Below are 17,707 nucleotides of genomic sequence, written 5' to 3'. Positions count from 1 at the left end.
ATCTTCTCATGCAGGACACCCAGCCTCATGGAGATGACTCACTCCCAGCTATCCAGACCAGGTCCTCATGGCATGACCCAGAAAACCTCTTTCACCACTCCAGCTCCTGGTGGCTCAATGCACCACCTCCCAAATCTGCCTAATTTCCATATTCACAGATAGACGTATCCTCTTGGCTGAAGACATTCAAGTTTTCAGGCATACATTTCCCACTGGAAGGAGTTACCACTGAAAATAAAGGTGATAGATGGAAGTCAATATAGATGCCTCATTCCATGAATTTCAGGTTCATCAGACTTTTGTCCCATCTCATTGTCCCCCTGAAAACAGCATGTTTGTAGTCCCTGAATAATAGCTCAGGAACAGACCCAGGTCTGTTTCAAGGCCAAATACTACATCTGCAGTGGAAACTGCTAGATAAAAAACAATCCCCTTTTTCCGTTTAGCAAGTTAGGTCTGTGTTTGGTCTGGATGCTATCGAGTGAGAACATCTATAACGGCATTTTCAAGGCGTTGTGGCACCTCTCAGGTGTCGCTGCTCTTGAGTCCAATTCCATAAACTCATCTCTAACATCTTCCCCTATTCCACCTCTTTTCTCACACCCCCTTTCTATGGACGTGAAAGGCACTGTCCCCCTGCAAGAGGACTTCAACTGAGCCATTGATTTTTGGGCTGAATGTTCAGCTTTGCCCTTCCTTTCCCACAAAGCAGATCTTCAGGCAAGACTTTCCAAGGCATAAGGAGCTTTGAAGGAAGATGGTCACAGACGTGTTTGACAGCAAGGATGTGGAGGTCCTAACCTCCACTGGCAGTAACAGTACAGGCTGTTGGCTATGGTAGCGCTGTACCACAGCTGAACTGAGGCACCAAGAACTAAACTATGAAGAGGCTCATGACTTACCCTCAGGACCCTCATCTGTATTTTCATTTTGCTTTGACAGAACTTTCCACCTTGGATTTTGTCCATAAGACCCAGAACAGCTGTTTCCCTTAAGGACCAACAAAGAAGCCACCACATATCACTTTCACAGTTACTTCAGCCAACAGTTAGGACTTCAGCCTTGTGCAAACAGCATCAGGCCTCAAGTATCAGGCCTTCTTTTTCCTCCTCTTCTCTGCTCACATTCAAAGAAAGCAGTGACATCAGAACTTCCTTCTTTGCAAAACATATAGAACATACAGCGAATAAGGCCAGAAATCCATGATGGCCATTTGGCCCGATGCACGAACCTGACTTGGCCAAAGGTCCTTCTTGTATATTTTGGCCTTGACTTTGCATAAGGAACATGAGAAAACAGGGCAGGAAAGGCCATCTCCCTCCCTGCAACACTCGGTCATTGGACGGACTTCTTATACAATGCGATATTTTTGCAGCGTGGCTGCCAGCGCCATCCATGTCAGACCTTTCCCCCCGCGATCAGTGACTTCAGCTGACGTAAGTCGTGAAGTTTTACTGAACCTCAGTGACCCAGGACAGCAGGTTTTTTTTATCTGGGATGGGATTTCAGCTCCTGCAGAAAGGAAGTGTTCACCCAGCTGGGAAGAAAACAACCAAGGGAGAGGAGAAGTTTATTATTCAGCTGTGTAAATGTTAGGTACAATACAGAATCTATTCAAAATAACCATCATTTCGGGGCAAAACCTTAGCCAGTTTAAGTTGATTATGCTTTTTTTTTTTTTTTAATGCTCTTTTACATCAGTAGGAGGATCTAAACATTTGGAGAGGTTTGTTGTAAGATGTTAGAGAAACTCATTTCAACCTGTGCCGGCCCCAAGGGTCTCCTTAAAATAGCAATGTTACAAAGGCTTCTTTTACTGCTGCATTCCTTGTGGGTTCATTATATAGATGTCCGTGGATACAATCTGAAAGAAAAACAAAACAAGCTTAGATGTCCAATTACCTTTGCCTTGATAGGAATATAAGCCTGGGACAGATCTGCTAAGAGACTGGAGTCCTCTGGCGGGAAGGCTTCCAAGCAGGGACCTCACACACTCGCATGCATCATCCCAAACAAAAGCAAGCATCTGGACACCCAGAATAATCCATCTCATCCACAAAAGTTTGCAGAGAGAGAAAGGATCCTCTTGTAGCCAGGGCAGAGAGCATACACAGCGTTTGGGGATGATGGGAGATGACTGAAGCATTTTCCAGGAGCACCTGCTCAAACATAAACTAGAGCTGTAGAGCTGTTTCTTGCCTGACCTTGCATAAATCACAATTTCTAAGGTTGGTGGGGCCTAAAACTGCAGGGCCTGGTTGTCTCCACCCCGCGAGTCAAGACAGGGACCTTTTTTCTGTGGGGAAAGAACTGGACAGGTTGTTCTGGGGTCACGTGAATGGTGAAGATGCTCACATGTCCACCTCTGGTACTGGGGTTCCCTGGACATGATTCACTGTGACTTTAGAAGACCTCAGTATCGACCACCCATACCGCCCTACTCCTCATCTCTGTCCTGCATTCCTGCTCTGTCCAGAGGGTAGAGAAGATGGTGATGAGATGGGCAGCCTGTCATCCATGGAGACCTCTCCTCTGCATCTGAGCTCATCCGCAGCAGTGGCAAAAATCTACATGAGTGACACTAAGTTGTGAACTGAATATTATATTAATTCTTATGGCTGCTCCTGAAAGTGATGGGGTTGTGGGGCAGCACCTTGTCCATCTTCACTTGTGTCTTGCACTGAGTAATTTGGGAGAAGGGTTACAGGTACCACTTGGGGAAACCCACCGTTAGACTTGGCTGCAGTGCATTTGATGTTCATCTCTCTGAAGAACACCTTTAGCCCTTGCATTTCCCATCATCCCAGAAGGGAACAAGCAGGGAGAAATGAATCCTGCCCTGACTGCCATACCTGGCAGGTGGCTGACGTTGGATCTAGTGAGTCACAGAATCACAGACTGGTGGGGGTTGGAAGGGCCCTCTGGAGCTCACCCCGTCCCACCCCCTGCTGGAGCAGGCACCCCCAGAGCAGGGGCACAGGGCCGCGTCCAGGCGGGGGGTGAATGTCTCCAGGGAAGGGACCCCACAGCCTCTCTGGGCAGCCTGTGCCCCTGCTCTGGCACCCGCACAGGGAAGGGGTTTGTCCTCATGTTCAGGTGGAACTTCCCGTGTTCCAGCTTGTGCCCGTGGCCCCTTGGCCTGGCGTTGGGCACCGCTGAAAAGACCCCGGCCCCATCCCCCTGACACCCACCCTTCAGATATTTATAGGCATTGATGAGATCCCCCCTCAGCCTTCTCTTCCCCAGGCTGAACAAGCCCAGGTCTCTCAGCCTTTCCTCCCAAGGGAGATGCTCCAGCCCCTGATCCCCTTGGCAGCTCTGCGCTGGCCTTGCTCCAGCAGTTCCCCGTCCTTCTGGAACTGGGGGACCCAGAACTGGCCACAGCCCCCCAGATGTGGCCTCACTGGGTCAGAGCAGAGGGGGAGGAGAACCTCCCTTGCCCTGCTGGCCACGCTCCTTTTCATGCCCCCCAGGGCACCGCTGGCCCCCTTGGCCCCAAGGGCCCGGTGCTGGCTCAGGGTCACCTCGCTGCCCCCCAGCACCCCCAGGGCCTCTCAGCAGAGCCGCTCTCCAGCAGGTCCCCCCCAGGCTGTGCTGGTGCGGGGGGCTGTTCCTCCCCAGGGGCAGGACCCCGCACTGGCTCTGGTTGAACTCCACGAGGCTCCCCTGGGCCCAGCTCTCCAGCCTGCCCAGCCCTCACTGGATGGCAGCACGGCCTGCCGGTGTATCAGCCACTCGAGTCCTGAGGTGTGAGATTATTTTGCTTATGTATAAAGGGGATCCAGGAAAACCCCCCTCCATAGTCTTGGTGGCCACTAGAGTGAGACACAGCCAGAGTTGGATTTCCGCGCTGTGCTTCTTGGGCGAGCTTTAAACTGGGTCTGGAGGGAAGAAACAATTTCCTTCTCATGCAGCTTCAGCAGTTCAGTGGTACCTGCCATTAATCATTATAGGATTTGGGGGAGAAATACCAGCCCAGAGGCATCCCCGGTCGAGTCCCACACCCTGCACTTGGGGGACTGGATACAAACAGGGAACCAAATCCTGGACATGGCCTAAGCCATACCGGATCCTGGTTTACTTTCACCACCTCCTCCTCCTCCTGGTAGCAGCGGGAGGTGGGGGCAATTTGATGTCTGAGGCTTTCCCCCCTCTCTCCTAGAAAAAAAAAACCAGCAAGGGAGCTGCGATGGGGCCCCTGAAACTTTGCAGTGGATTTTCTTTCCCCTCCGTCTCAGAAAGACTCTAGAGCCCAGAGTACATATTTGCTCAGTTTGCCCCACACTTAAACACACACAGATGCTGGGCTCCCCTGGGGACAGGGGCTCTGCCATCCTCCAGGCCCCCCCTCAGTCCAGGGGGGCCAGAGCCCATGAGACAAACCCCAGCAGAGGTGGAAATACCTGCCCAGGGATTCCCCAAGGAATCCCCTTTCAAACCAATCCCCCCTCTCTTGAGCCCCTCACCCCAATAAATATCTTTTTAATCCCTGTTGCAAGAGCTTGAAAAAGTTTGGGGTTAGCCTGCAGATGGGAGAAAATGGGGTGGGGGGGTGGGGGTGTATGGCTTCACTGCTTTTAATCCCCCCCCAGCACCCCCTCCCCATCTCCACCCCCCAGTCTCCCCCTCCCCTTAGGCACTGACTAACTGGAGGCATGTGTCGCCTGCGAGGCGGAGGGAAGGGGGTGGGCCAGGGGGGTGGGATGGGGTGGGATGGGGTGGGAGGGATGCAGGACTGACCCCGTGCTTCCCAACCCAGCAGTCACCGGCTGGATACGACCAACCGATGGGGTCCGGGTCAGGGGGGTGGGGGGTGCTTTTATACCTGCCTCGCTCCCCCCGCAGCCAGGGAGATCCGAGGAGGAGGAGGAGGAGGAGGAGGAAGAGGAGGAGGAGGAGGAGGAGAAGGAGGAGGAGGAGGAGGAGAAGGAGGAGGAGGAAAAGATTGCATCAAGAGCAGAACTTTCTTCTCCCCCCCCTCTCTCTCTTACAGGAAGCCCTACTCTACCTTAGCCTTGGAAAGAGCCCCTTTTCATAAAATTAGCTGAAGGCACCTATTCACAGCCATGGGGCTGTGAAAAAAAAAAAAAAAGGAAAAAAAAAAAAAGCAAGCAACAAACGGACTGTAGAGTTTGGGTTTTTTTTCTCTCTCTTCTTTTTTTTTTTTTATTTCTTCACTCCAAAAAATAAAACAGAAATGCACACAGCTCCACTCTGCGAAAACTTGATGTTTTTACCGTCTGCTCCCTGATAGATCCAGAGAGGAGGTTGGCTTTTCTTTTTTTTCCCTCTTTTTTCCCTCTTTTTTTCCCTCTTCCCCTCCTTGCCGCCGTTCGGCTCCTTCTAAATATCTGCTGCTTGTGCAAGGAAAAATAAAAAAAAGGAGAAAAAGGAAAAAAAACCACCACCACAACTTGATTCCCAAAGTTCCCCCAATGAGTCAGCCCTAAGCCTAGAGTCCTGGGTCCGCCTGTGTGTGTGTTTGCCCGCGTCTTGCATCCTTGTCATGATTTCTAGCCCCCTCCCCTCCTCGGTTCTCCTCCCACGTTGAAAGAATGATAAGGGGATGGTTGCTGGAGCCAGCTTTTGGCTCTTAAATAAAACCCCCAAGAGCTTGACTTTGCTGGGAGTGGGGGGGTTTTTTTTTATTTTTGCCTTTTTCTTGCCTTTTTTTTTTGCCTTTTTTTTTCCCCCTCATAGTTTTATGAATGAAACCACCCGGCTGAGCTGGGAGTAACATCCCTGCTCTGAAAATCCGAAAAACTGGTGAAATCCAGGCAGGGAGATGGGGGGAAAGCAATGGGCTCCGGGCCCCCAGGGGGTCCCCCCAGGGGGGCCCTGAGTGAACCCCAGGAGGCTGCAATCTCCCCTCCCCATCTCTTGGGAGGTTCCTCTAGACACAGAACGGAGAATTCTGTGCCCATGCGGGTGCGCGAATGGAAAAAAAAAAATTAAAAAATAAATAAAATAAAACACACCCCAAAACCTGAGGATTTCAGGACATTTCTCAGAGTAAGTGAAAAGTGTTTTTGCCATGGGGGAAAAAAAATCTAAAATAAACTATTTAAGGGGGGGGGGGGTGATGTTTCAGCCCCACGCTTTCACGCCGTACTCAATCGGCTTTTTGAAACTGCAGATCCTTTGAGACAGAGAAGGAGAGAGAAGCAAAAATCCCTATTTGTAACTAAAACACACTGCAACCTGGAAGGCTGGCAGAATAAACCTATCGTGGAGCTGCAACGCGCCGGGATATACAAGCAAAAATCCCCCAGAGTACCACTGTTTGCAAAAAGGTAATTGCTAAGTGAAAATATTTCCAAGTTTTCGCTTTTTTTAACTTTCGACTTTGCGATTTGTTTGCATGCCGAAAAGAGAAGACGAAAAAAAAAGCCTTTATTTCCCCACCCACCCCCCAAAACCCTCTGAAACCGAAAAGATAAAATTACTGGATCTAAAAATAAAGCAGTGATTAAAAGCCTCCCCCACCCTCTCCAATCTCCCACCCCTTCCAACCCTCTCTCGCCTTCTCCCTCCCTCCTTCCCTCCCTCCCTCTCTCTCCCTCTTTCTGTGTGTTTGCGTTTGACAAAGAAATTATTTGAACTTCCCACTGCCTCATAAAAAGGAAACAGAAGAGCAGTTTTGACATATGGATGTGATTTTTTCTGCTCTGAGACAGATGCACATGGAAAACAAACAGCACCAGGGGCTGCAGCTCTGAAGGGAGCGAAGTTGCTCCGCTTCACATGGGCTCCTCGGCTGCGTTTAGGGAGCTGCCCAGATCTCCAGCCATGAGAAAACGAAGCAAAGGACCGGGGTTTCTTGTCATGTGCCTTTCTGGCTAAAACTGTGGAAACAAACAAACAATCAAACAAATTCTGGAGGGGGGGGGGGGGGGCGGGAGGGAAGGAGAAGGAGAAATCATCTGCAACCGGAGCGCTGGAAGACCTCTCGTCCTCCTACTTCCCTGAGCGAGCTTGGATGCTGGAAGAAGCCTCTTGGATATGGGATCATATCTGGTTTATCACAGTCTGGGTTTGATCCTCTGCTGCTCCGTACTGAGTTCAGTCTACGCTCTGGTGAGTCCCTCAATCTTTTCCCTTTGCATTCTTGAACGATCTGCACGGCTGTTTCCTTGATGAGTAATTTACTGTATCAAGGATTTAGAAGGCAGAGCGCTGAGGGTTTTTTTCAGTGCAGTGGTTTATTTCGCTGGCAGATAGTGTGTGCAGTTGGTCTCAAGAGTTGCTGCACCAGATGAAATTAAAATGTCTGTGCTTCCCGAAGAGTTTGAATCACTTTTAAACCCCTCTGGACAGGAACGTGTGCAGTTTGACAGGGGTCTGGGGGACAATTTAAAAGACACCTATGGATAAAGGGCAACTTTTCCTTTTCTTTCTTTTTTTATTTTTTTTATCCACCCCGCTCCACAAGACGACAAATTTAATTTTAATTTAATCCTTTTAATCTGCAAATCTGCTTAATCCCTGTGAAACAGTGCCTTCCTCTTTGGGATTAAATTTGGAGAGGACTTTAGAGTGCAGGGTTTGCAGACAGTTTACACTCAGGAGAATGAAAGTAGTATTAACCCTTTACTTCCTGGCACTGTTTTCACCTGTTCCTGTGCACTCTGAGGCAGAATATCTTTACAGAGGGAGCCAAAAGGGCTAAAGTCTGTCAAAACTGCCTTGATGGTGGTGATGGGGAACGGGCTAAGATCTACAGAACCCCTTCAGCAGCCCCAAGTGATCTTCAAAGCCCTCATGCAGCAGTGAAGGGACATGTCATCAGAATCGGCCACCAAATATTAACCCACAGATGGGTATCTTGCTTTGACGTGTGCTCTTCTTGCTTTCTCCATCCCTGGAATCACCACCACTGTTGGCCATCTCTCAGTACCTTCTAGTGTAGGAAGGGGCACGGCCACCACCTAAAGCAGTGTCTGCTTTTCCTGAGGGATGGAGATGTGTTTGAAAAGGAGCGGGCTCACCCTGACCCAGGCTCCAGCCAGGTCGTCCCTGACCCTCCAGGACCCATCACCCTGGACCCTGTCCCCTGGGTTTGCTAGGGACTGCTTGGGACCTTGCGCAGGTTTGCTAGAGGGGTATTTCCCCCACACGTCCAGCATCATGCTGGCAGGAAACATCTCATCAATAAATGAGAAGAAACAGCCCCTTGGAAAACAGTCATTGCTGCAGTCCATCCCTGTCTTGTTCTATCTCTAAGCACAAATAAACCTTTCAAAACCCAAAGGAAACTGGGGAAATTGGGAGGACCACTTGTAGACTTGTGGAGGTTTTACTGACGGTTAAGGTTTCTCCCCTGATTTGGGGTTGGATTAGCATCTCTGTGACCATGTCTGACTTTGGGTCCATATCCCGACTTGGTAGCTCTTGCAGCACCTGCTGCCCCGCACCTCCGCAGCCCTGCAGCCGCTAAGTCAGCACCAAAATTCCTGCTAGCTTTGGTGTCTTTCTTGGTACCGGTGAAAATCAGGTTAGTGAAACAGCCAGATTGGAGCTCAGCAGATTTCAGGACCCAGAAAAGACAGGCAAGGCTACAGAATGCATCTCCAGTCCCATTCCCAGTTTAATCCCCTCTCCCAGTACATCCCGGTATCCCCAGAAGGTGCAGAGGGTGAGCCAGTGAACCAAGTGTCAGCTGTCTCATGTTCCCAGTGGGTATTTAATTTTTGATGCCCCCATCACGACAGACACTTGCAGAACACAAGCGATTTGCTCAGCAGCGCTGGTAGGCGACGGGCGCTCATGGGCTCAGCGTGCCCCGTGCACCGGCTCGGGGTGAGCTGGACCTGGGCATGAATCAGGAATAGCTCGGCCAGAATCACAGAGGGGCAAGCAAGCAGGGAAACGTGCCGGGAAGGACTAGGTGAGGAATGCACAAGAGTATTTGCTCTGTTGCGCTTCCAAAAGCTTGATCCCCTCCTGTACTGTTTTAGGGTCCTGTTGCTATAAACCCCATTTGGTTTAATTAGGCCCAGGCTGAAGTGCCTGTTTCAGACACTTCCCTTGCTTTCAGACCCACTACTGACAGCTGAAGGAGTTGCCAGAAGGTTTGAAAAGTTGTCCTGACAATTCAGGGGCTGCAGAGCTGTTGTGTGTCCCTTCTGGCACCCACTTAGGCAGGATAAGAAGCCCCATATCATCCCACTCTACAACTTGAGAGGCAGGGAACAACTTGCAGGGTGCCCAGAGCCTGATTTTTTTTTTTTTTTTTGCTGCTGTTGTTTCTTTCCTAAACTAATTTGATTTTTAAATGAATTTTGAAAACATGGAAAGGTATGGACTGTGGGTTTCAGCACGGTGACGTCTCGGCAGCTACAGTGTAAGACGGGTCATATATATACTTGATATTTGGCTAGCAGGTCTGAGTGGGTTTTATGTGCTGACATCAATAGAAGTCATCAAATGTCTCTCTCCTAGAAGAAACAAGCAAAAATCATTCAGGGTATCTGCAGAAGGATGGGGATGCAATGACTTAGTTTAGAAAAAGGCTTCATGGCAGCTTTGGGCTAAGCTAAAAGTGGTACCCGATCTTTCACTCCCCCAGCAGAGCAATGCAAGGCTCTGCTGTGGGGTTTGAGTCAGGAGGATTCCCACAGACCGAGGCAGCCGACCGCTCAGGGCTTCAGGGCGCAATTCATCCATCTGAGGCTGGAAGACTTGAGTCTTGAGAGCCGTGGCCCTAATTGCTGAGCTCTTTGCAGCTCGGTTGCTTTGTTTCTGAGTGTTGGTGATGCTGAGATCGGGATCGAGCACGAGGCATCCAAAATCTTAAGCTGTCATTCCCATCATTCTTTTTGTCAGCAAGCAAAGATGGTAATAAAGGTACCTTTTGCAGCAAGAGCGCTGAGGTAGGGATGGGAAACCGTTTCTTTGTGTCACTGGTACATTGTGGGGCAGGACTGTGGCAGCTGAATCATGTCTCTGCAGCATGTGGGCTGCATGTCCCTACACTAACTGTAAACCACAATGGGAAATTCAGCACACAGAAAAATGCCATGGGAGTGGGTCCTCTGAGAGTTAAACGTGTCTGTGCAGAAATCGTGGACCTCCTGTGAGCCTGCAGCCACATAAAATCCATAGCGAGATCAGCACCCCTGGCCTGCGTTTTAGGGGGCAGCTGAGAGGGACAGAGGGCTGTCTGATGTGGGGTAAAGATTTGGGTGAAATTCTGCTGTCTTCCAACAGCCAGGGAAATCCAGAGAAGTTCTACCCCAGCATTTCCCCGGGACTATTCCTGATTAACACCTGCCTAAACGTCAAAGGGAATTTCGCTTGTCGATTGAGCATTTTCTGCCTGAAATCTGGCGGGGTGAGGGCATAAATTCGGGTTAATTTATTCAGTCCAAGGTCCAGGGAAGAAAAACTGACATGAGCCAGATAGTCCTGCAAACATGGGCTTGAAAAGAAGATGTGTGCAAAAGAAGATTTAAAAGTAGGGTCTGAGATCAGCAGAGCACAGGCGAGGTTAAGATGTGTGCACTGTGATTTTATCTGAATGACTCTGCCAGAGCTCCTTGCAGAAAAACCTCCCCATGTCCCACCTCCCAGAAGAAACCCCCACGGTTTGCTCTGCCAACCCCTTTGGTTTTCGCTGAGGTTCCTTCTCTTGCCAGCCTCAGCCTGGCAGCCCCCAACCCCATTGTCACTGGAAGACATATTCTGAATACTACTACTACTAATAATAATAGTAGTAGTAGTAGTAGTAGTAGTAGTAGTAGTAGTAATAGTAATAATAATGAAGAAGAAGAAGAAGAAGAAGCAGCCACCAGCAGGACTTTGGATCAGAACTGCTCCATTTTGGGACTGGGTATCAGCCTGAGCCGGTTGCAGCCAGCTGAGCTCAACGTGACCCAGGGAAGCAAGTCCATGTGGGGTATGAAATGCGTAGCAAAAGGCACCTCCACTTTACGGTGGAGGTCCTGCCTTTAAGCGGCACTCGGTGCCTTGCAGAAGGTGCTGCGCATTAGGGGATGCATTTTGGCAGCAGAAGGATCTCAGCCCCTTTCTGTTTGCTGCAGCCCATGGTTCCCCAGCCCTGGCCCCACTCAGGCTGCTTGGGCGATGCTGAAGTTTCCCTCTGATTTTGCAGAGAAGCTGTAGCAATCCCCCAGAAATTCAAGGGGTGTCAGGAGGAGTTCTGGAATCCTTTCTTGCAGGCATAACCCAAAACAGGGACAAAAGCAGCCAGGTCACCTGCAGAAGGGTCCCACCCCCTATTCCCAAGGAGCTGCATCCACACCAGCACTGGTGTTACTCTCCGGTGGGAATGTCCAGTATAAATTGGAAAAACTCTCTTGTTCACACCAAAGCGATTCTCGGATCACCAACCAGCCAAGATCCTGGTGCTCAGGCAGCGAAACAGCTTAAGGACGCTTTTAACTGGTCGGTGTTTTGCTCTTTGACTTGTCTCTTGCTGTTCCTCTGATCAGACCCACGTCTTCACGGATCTGGGAAGGGGAAGTGTTTGAATTTGAATAATTTATAGCTGGAAGGGGAAGATAATCATAATCTGACTCAGAATACGGCCCATAATAAAAAGAATAATAGTAATAAACTAATCTTATATAGAGATCCTGTAAATCCCTACTAGCTGTCTAACTTCATTAAATAAAGACAGGCTCCAAGTGCAGGGAAACAATGCCTGAAATGTCTTTTCTCCACACACGCTTGGGAGCGTGCCCATCCCTGCCTCCCATATTTATGAAAGATAAGATTTTTGTTATTGTACTTTGGGATTAGCAGATATCCCTGGACTATAAAATACTCAACCACAAAATATAAAGCAAACAAGCCTCCGCATCAGGGTAATGCAGGGGCTGTGATTTCATCCCATGCAAGCCAAAAAAAGTTCAGCTGCCCGGTGGCAAGTCTGACCTGAGCAGGCTGCGTTTGGGGTGAGTTCCTTGCAGCGGGAAGAGGAAAAGCAACAGGGCAACTGTGCACACGGAGGGGGGTCAAGGCTGGAGGAACTGAAGTCTGAGGTGAATCTTTCAGGTCTGGGCAGTTGTTGTTTGGTTTCTGGCCTCCTAGAAATAGCCCTGGAGCGGTGCTTTGAGAGCAGTGGGATTATTTCAGCTAGGGCGGTGTGTCTGCAGTCCTTGCGAGGGGTACCCCTGGCCCAGAGGTCTCACGCAGAGACAGCTGCTGTCCCTGCCACCACCACCCTCCGTTCCCATGTCCCTTTGAAAAATGATGCTGAGAGTTGTCCCACAGCTGTGTGTCTCATAGCGTCTCATTCCCTGGGCTGAATGTACTGATAAGGGACTTTCCTAGGGTGTAAACATGCTGGCTGGAGGATTTCCCTCTGCTTGGGAAACACACCGCTCAGCCCCTTGATAAAATTCAGTTGAAATCAGCCCCTGGTTTGGAGAGATATTTGGGGCACAGACACCACGCCCATCACACTGAAACCCCTAAATCGCAGCTATTACCATACAGCCTCTGACCAAGCAGCAAGGGCTGAGGCTGTAAAGCTCCTCTCCCGGCACTGAGATACAGGGCTGGGGAAGTCCTGCTCCCTGGAGCTGGTGGCAGAGCTATGGCTGCAGCTAAACCCTGCAGTCATTGAATTTTCCTTGTGCCTAAACGAGGAGGAGGGAATAGCAGAGCCAGACTAGAGCTGCCTCTGACTTAAACCCTTCCCAAGAACTTCTCCTTGTTGCTGCCAAGCACCTCAATCCTCATCCTGCACTGCTGGGAGAGGGCGATGAAGTCTGGCATGTATTTAGGTACTCACTAGACTGTGCAGCTCTCCAGCCCCCATGGCTTTTGCTGGGCTCGCCTCAGCCTTTTGATCCCTCCAAACCTCCTCGCTCTCTGACGCTGTCCGGATCAAAGAGAGAAGCCAGCAGGGATGCCCCACCCCTTCAGATGGGATATTTCTCTGCGGAAGGGCAAGCATAGAGGGGTTTCTCTCTCTGTTCAGCTCCTGGCATAAGCAAACTTTTAGCATCTCTCAGTTAGTAACCATTACAACAAAAAGTCCCAAAGAAAATGTGTTCCTTAGAGCAAGCCCCCACCAAAAGGAAGAACTCAACAGGATCAGCCTGTGTTAAAGATTAGACCATATCAAAGATATTTTGCCCTGACACGGAGAATTTGCTTTCTCTCTCTGCATCCACTTGGCTGTTATAATACCATTTGGTTCTTTCGACCCATAACACCTCAAACTTCAGCTGGCCTTCCGAGGGCTGCTGTACTAAAGATGATCTTTGTGTTGCACCTTTCGCAAGGCGGCAATAAAAAAATTACACTTGGGGCTGAAACTCAGCCAGCAGAATACCTGCTGGGTCACACTGGGCTTTGCTGCCTTGTGTCACGGGAAGAAAACACCCAAACACGTGCTTGGTCTTTCTGGCTTGGCATTAACCCCTTTATTTCCACTGAGGCCAGGCTGACCCTTGCCAGTGACTAGAGTGGCTCTGCATTTTAGGGTTTTCCTTTTCCTTCAGAAGCTTAGCTTGGCTTGACTTCCAGAAACCTGGTTTTCAAGAATGGGAAATTTTGGACTGACGGTTCCCTCTTATCAGGTCGTACTTTAAGTCTCCTGCAGCAAAAATTCCTCTGACAAAATTCAGGTGATGGTTTGGTTGTCGAAATCTTCTGCAAGTCTGGTCTGTCTTTCTGGCTACAGTTTTTTCCCTTTACCCAGCAAAGCAGAAAGTGGATTTCTCTGCCTCTTTTCCCCCTCGCCCCTCCAGCATCCCTCGTTCAAGGCATTTCAGCAGCACAGGGATTGTGCTCCTGTCTGCCTCCTTCCCCCCCGACCATGTGCACCCCTCCAAGAGCTGATTCAGCTCACTGAGCTGGCACCAAACTAAACCAAGATGAAAAAAAGAAAATAAATGTAGGTTTGTTGCTGGGTCAGTGAATGGCATCTGCACTGCAAAGGCTCAGATGAGTCCCCAAGGCACGTGACAGAGAGATTGGGTCACAGAAGTGGGGCAAGAAGGGATGCATGGCCAGCAACATGCCCAGGTTCACCCTGACACCATGGTTGTACAGTCATGTTACTCTGGCATAAAGGCCCCCCAAATCCTCCTTCTGAGAGACACAGACCCCATCCCAGGCCTGCTGAACACCCTGTTGTACCTCCCGCTGCTTGGCAATAGACACATAGCGTAGAGTGACGTAAGCCGTGGGGCCGGCAGCCGAGCTCATCGTAGGCTCCGTGCTACCTCTGAAACTCCCCTCCATCAGCCACACCATCGGACCATTAGCACACCTCTCGGCAGAGTTGTCACGTGAGCACACGAGTCCTGTACAGTGCCAAGTGATGGTTCAGGGTAACACAGGTCAGGGATGTTGGACATGACGATGCTCTTTTCTTAGGGAAAAAAAAAAAGTTTAGGCTTGTAGACATGAGGTACGCTGTGCCGCTTGGCACCAGGGCCAGAAGACAGAACACAGCCAATATTTTTAGCAATACAGACATAAACAGGGACTTCCAAGACTCAGAAGTGGTCCAGACAAGCAGAGATACAACACAGTTGGTACCTACTCACCTGCTTTCTGTTCTGTTGCTTACAGCAACAGTGAAATGGTCAGGTCAAACCACCCCCACTACATCCAAGTTGAGGAGGGTGTTGAGCCAGGCAGAACGAGACAACACAGCCACCCTGCCCTAGCCCACCTTTCTGACCCTATCAAAGTGCAGAATAAACGAGCCTTCAAAGTCCAAAGGTGCTTGGTGTCTTTGGGTCTTTCCACTGTAACGACCTCGAGTGTCAGCCCTCTGTCAGATACGGGCATCTCGTCAAAAAGAGACCTGGCCTCTCAAAAAAGGCCTCCTCCTAGATCAGTGTCTGGGGCAAGGGCTGGAGACAGAAGTTGCTGTCTCAGCACCAAAGGCAGGCTGGTAATCTCGTTTTTCACATGGCAGCCCTGTTGCTAATCAGGGTTTCTCGATGTTATCTTTACTTCAGTCTCCCTTCCCCTCTCTCCAGTCATTTCAGGGTATTTACCTGCTTGGTCTTGACACACAGAGCAAGAAGCAGCCTCCTGCATCTGTAAAGGCAGGTTTGAAAGTCACTGTGTGTCCTTAGAAACCTTCTCTTCCTTGCACTGAACTTTGACTTGGGACCTAAGTGGGGTTTTTTGCTGTGTGTTTTAACAGAGAAGGAAGTGGTATGCAAAACCTAGCTCATGCTTTTGTGGGTTAACGGTTGAGGCACTGTAAGGAGCAGCAGATGGTAGGGAACTACCGTCTCTTGGACACGTAGCAGAGGACAAATGATCAGTTAACTGAGACTCAGTGGTGCTCTGGGGGACTCTGCCACTGTTTAGGACCACTAACAAGTCATTTAATCACCAACTCATTGCCTTGATTTATTCACGTGGTTTATACTCCTTGAGCACCCGAGGGAGTGCAGCATCCCAGGACAGCCCGGAGCCCGTCCCACACACTAAGCACAGGAATGGTGCTGGTAGCAGACGTGCAGTGGGGCGTTTCTTAACTCAGGAGGCAAAGGAGGGTTTCAGAAGCTGGAGGCACCCTGGCCCTGCTCTGCCCAGGAAGGCTGGTATTACTAGACCCAGGAGCATTGTATTAACCTGATTTTGGTCACTCTAAGGGCTCCTGAGATGGGCCGGTTGTAGGAAACCGTAGGCTGAGTCACAGAGTAATTAAAACACATTAGGCAATGCCTGATCTCCTGCAGGAGCACATAGCCAGTAGCCTCTTTAGTTTTGCAAAGATACAAATTAAATTCCAAAATTCAGTGAAACCACTACACTGATTTCCATGAACTTCACATGCTGTTTCCATCTATCCCGCTTTTATTGCCTAACCCCTGCCTCTCCTCAATGTTACCTTGACTTTATTCTTGACTTCTACATCCCAAATCACTTCTCCTTTCAGACACTGAGCAATCAGAGTTGAAGTAGCTTTGAGACACCAGCTATGGCGAGTGGTTGCAAGGAAATGACCTGTTTCTCCTGACCGCACTCGAAGAATAAGATCAATAAAGCAACATTACATAAAGTAGCATATCTATTTTGTGGTTAGCGATTTCACTCAGCTCAGTACAAATACAGCCAACAAAAATTAAAATAAAATTGGGAGGGAGCTAATAAGAGGTGGAAATGCTAAGAGACAACCAACATACAGAGCTTCAAGAGCTAGAATTGCTGGGTGATCAAAAGCCCTCAGCTTACGAAGACTTTCAACGTCTCAAAGTAGTTGATATCCCTGAAATCTTCTCTCAGCTTGTATTTTCTTCCAGTGCCCTCCAGGTTACACTCACTGAATTGCTTGCTCTAAAATGGCCTCTTCGGTAAGGAGAGGAGACCAGGAGTTGAGATTTAGCTCTCCCATTGGCTTTCTGTGTGCTTTCAGGTATTTCTTGCTCTGTATGTGCAGCAAAGGCACAGAGGGCTTGTGGGGAGTGTCGGTGGACTCCGTGCTTCTGGAAACAAGGTTTATTTTTATTGTTCTTCCCAGAAAAGGATAAAAGAGAGAGAGATAGCTCTACAGGCACAGAGGTGGAAGCATTTCCCCAGTCTAAATAGGCGTGGTTACTAAAACACCAGTAGGTGGTCAGAGGGGCTGATGCACTGTATCTAATGCAGACATCGCTTGTTTTCACTTGTGCTAAATTACCAGGACCGTTTACCCAGGCTAGCCACTGGATGGGGACAAAGCAGGATAGGGCTGATTTCCCTTGCTAGGCTTTAGATGTCAGCAATGGGTGCTCGTGCATCTCAGAGCTGCCCCAACCCCTCAGGGGACCCGCTCAGCTGCAGAGCATCCCACCACAGGCCGTCTGCACCCCACAGAACCTGGGTGGGCCCCAAGGACTTATTTCCTCAGCTGACAAAGACACAGGGTTTGGTACAAATCTGTTATGTGTGCGTGTATCTACAAGTGAGCGTGCGGGTGTAACTGCACGGCTGTGACTCATGCCGTAGTACTGTTAAACAGCCTCGGAGCATCCCACCATATGATCCCACTGCAGAGTACCAGCTTCACTTCCAATTCATTTCCCACCATGACTGCTGTTTCTCCGTCAGCCTTTCACCACCACAATGAAGCATGTTTGTTGGTTTTTGGTTTCTTTTTCTTTGTTTGTTTCATTCCTGGGATCAAATTTTCTCTGTGATTTGCCTTAACCTCATCACAGAAACCACAAAGCTCAAGGGGCCAGAGCCTTCTGCTGGCGTAAATCAGTGGTGTTCCTGTGGAGTGCAGAAGGGCCAAGAAGAGTCTCATCTGATGTCAATCAGTGCCACTGCAGGGAAATAAGGAGAGAGCCGGAAGGTAAATTGGAGAAGCCTGACTGGCACATGCTGGTCCTGGTCTCCTGGCCCTGGGTTGCATCTGGACAGAAAGGGAGAAGATTCTGCAAACTGAGAGATCTGGGTCGGATGACAAACCCACAGTTTCCAGATGCTTCTCCAAACCATGTTCAGCCATGCTTCAGTAGCTTCTTTTGTGGCTGGCTGCCTTGTGCAATGAATGCCTTCTTGAAAGCATTTAAACAAGAGCAATTTGGGGAGGGATCTGAAAGGGGGAAGTGTCGCTCTTGCTTCTGGCTATGGTGGCCATGGGGAAGGATGATAAGCATGTTGGCAGGCTATATTTTTCAAACCACAGGACAGGGCTGGATCCAGTTGTGGATTTGGGTCTATTCTTAAAGCATGCCAAATCATGATGTCTGAATCTAAGAGATTTGAGCAAATTTAG

At 49.5% G+C, this 17,707-nt stretch overlaps 1 protein-coding gene across 1 annotated transcript in view; it reads left to right on the top strand.

Moving 5' to 3' along the window:
• Positions 1–4,932: 4,932 nt before the first annotated feature.
• PTH1R (parathyroid hormone 1 receptor) overlaps positions 4,933–17,707 on the top strand; it is a 134,959-nt gene continuing 122,184 nt past the window's right edge. Inside the window, exons 1-3 of the mRNA XM_075082129.1 lie at positions 4,933–6,012; positions 6,137–6,293; positions 6,678–7,077. Of these exons, the coding sequence (XP_074938230.1) occupies positions 7,003–7,077 (75 nt within the window). The 5' untranslated portion in view covers positions 4,933–6,012; positions 6,137–6,293; positions 6,678–7,002. The remainder of the gene's footprint in view (positions 6,013–6,136; positions 6,294–6,677; positions 7,078–17,707) is intronic.

The sequence above is a fragment of the Phalacrocorax aristotelis genome, chromosome 2 (assembly GCF_949628215.1).
Source record: "Phalacrocorax aristotelis chromosome 2, bGulAri2.1, whole genome shotgun sequence".
Lineage (NCBI taxonomy): Eukaryota > Metazoa > Chordata > Aves > Suliformes > Phalacrocoracidae > Phalacrocorax > Phalacrocorax aristotelis.
The sequence above is the reverse complement of the archived record's forward strand: the minus strand, read 5'-3'. Positions and strand labels throughout refer to the sequence as shown.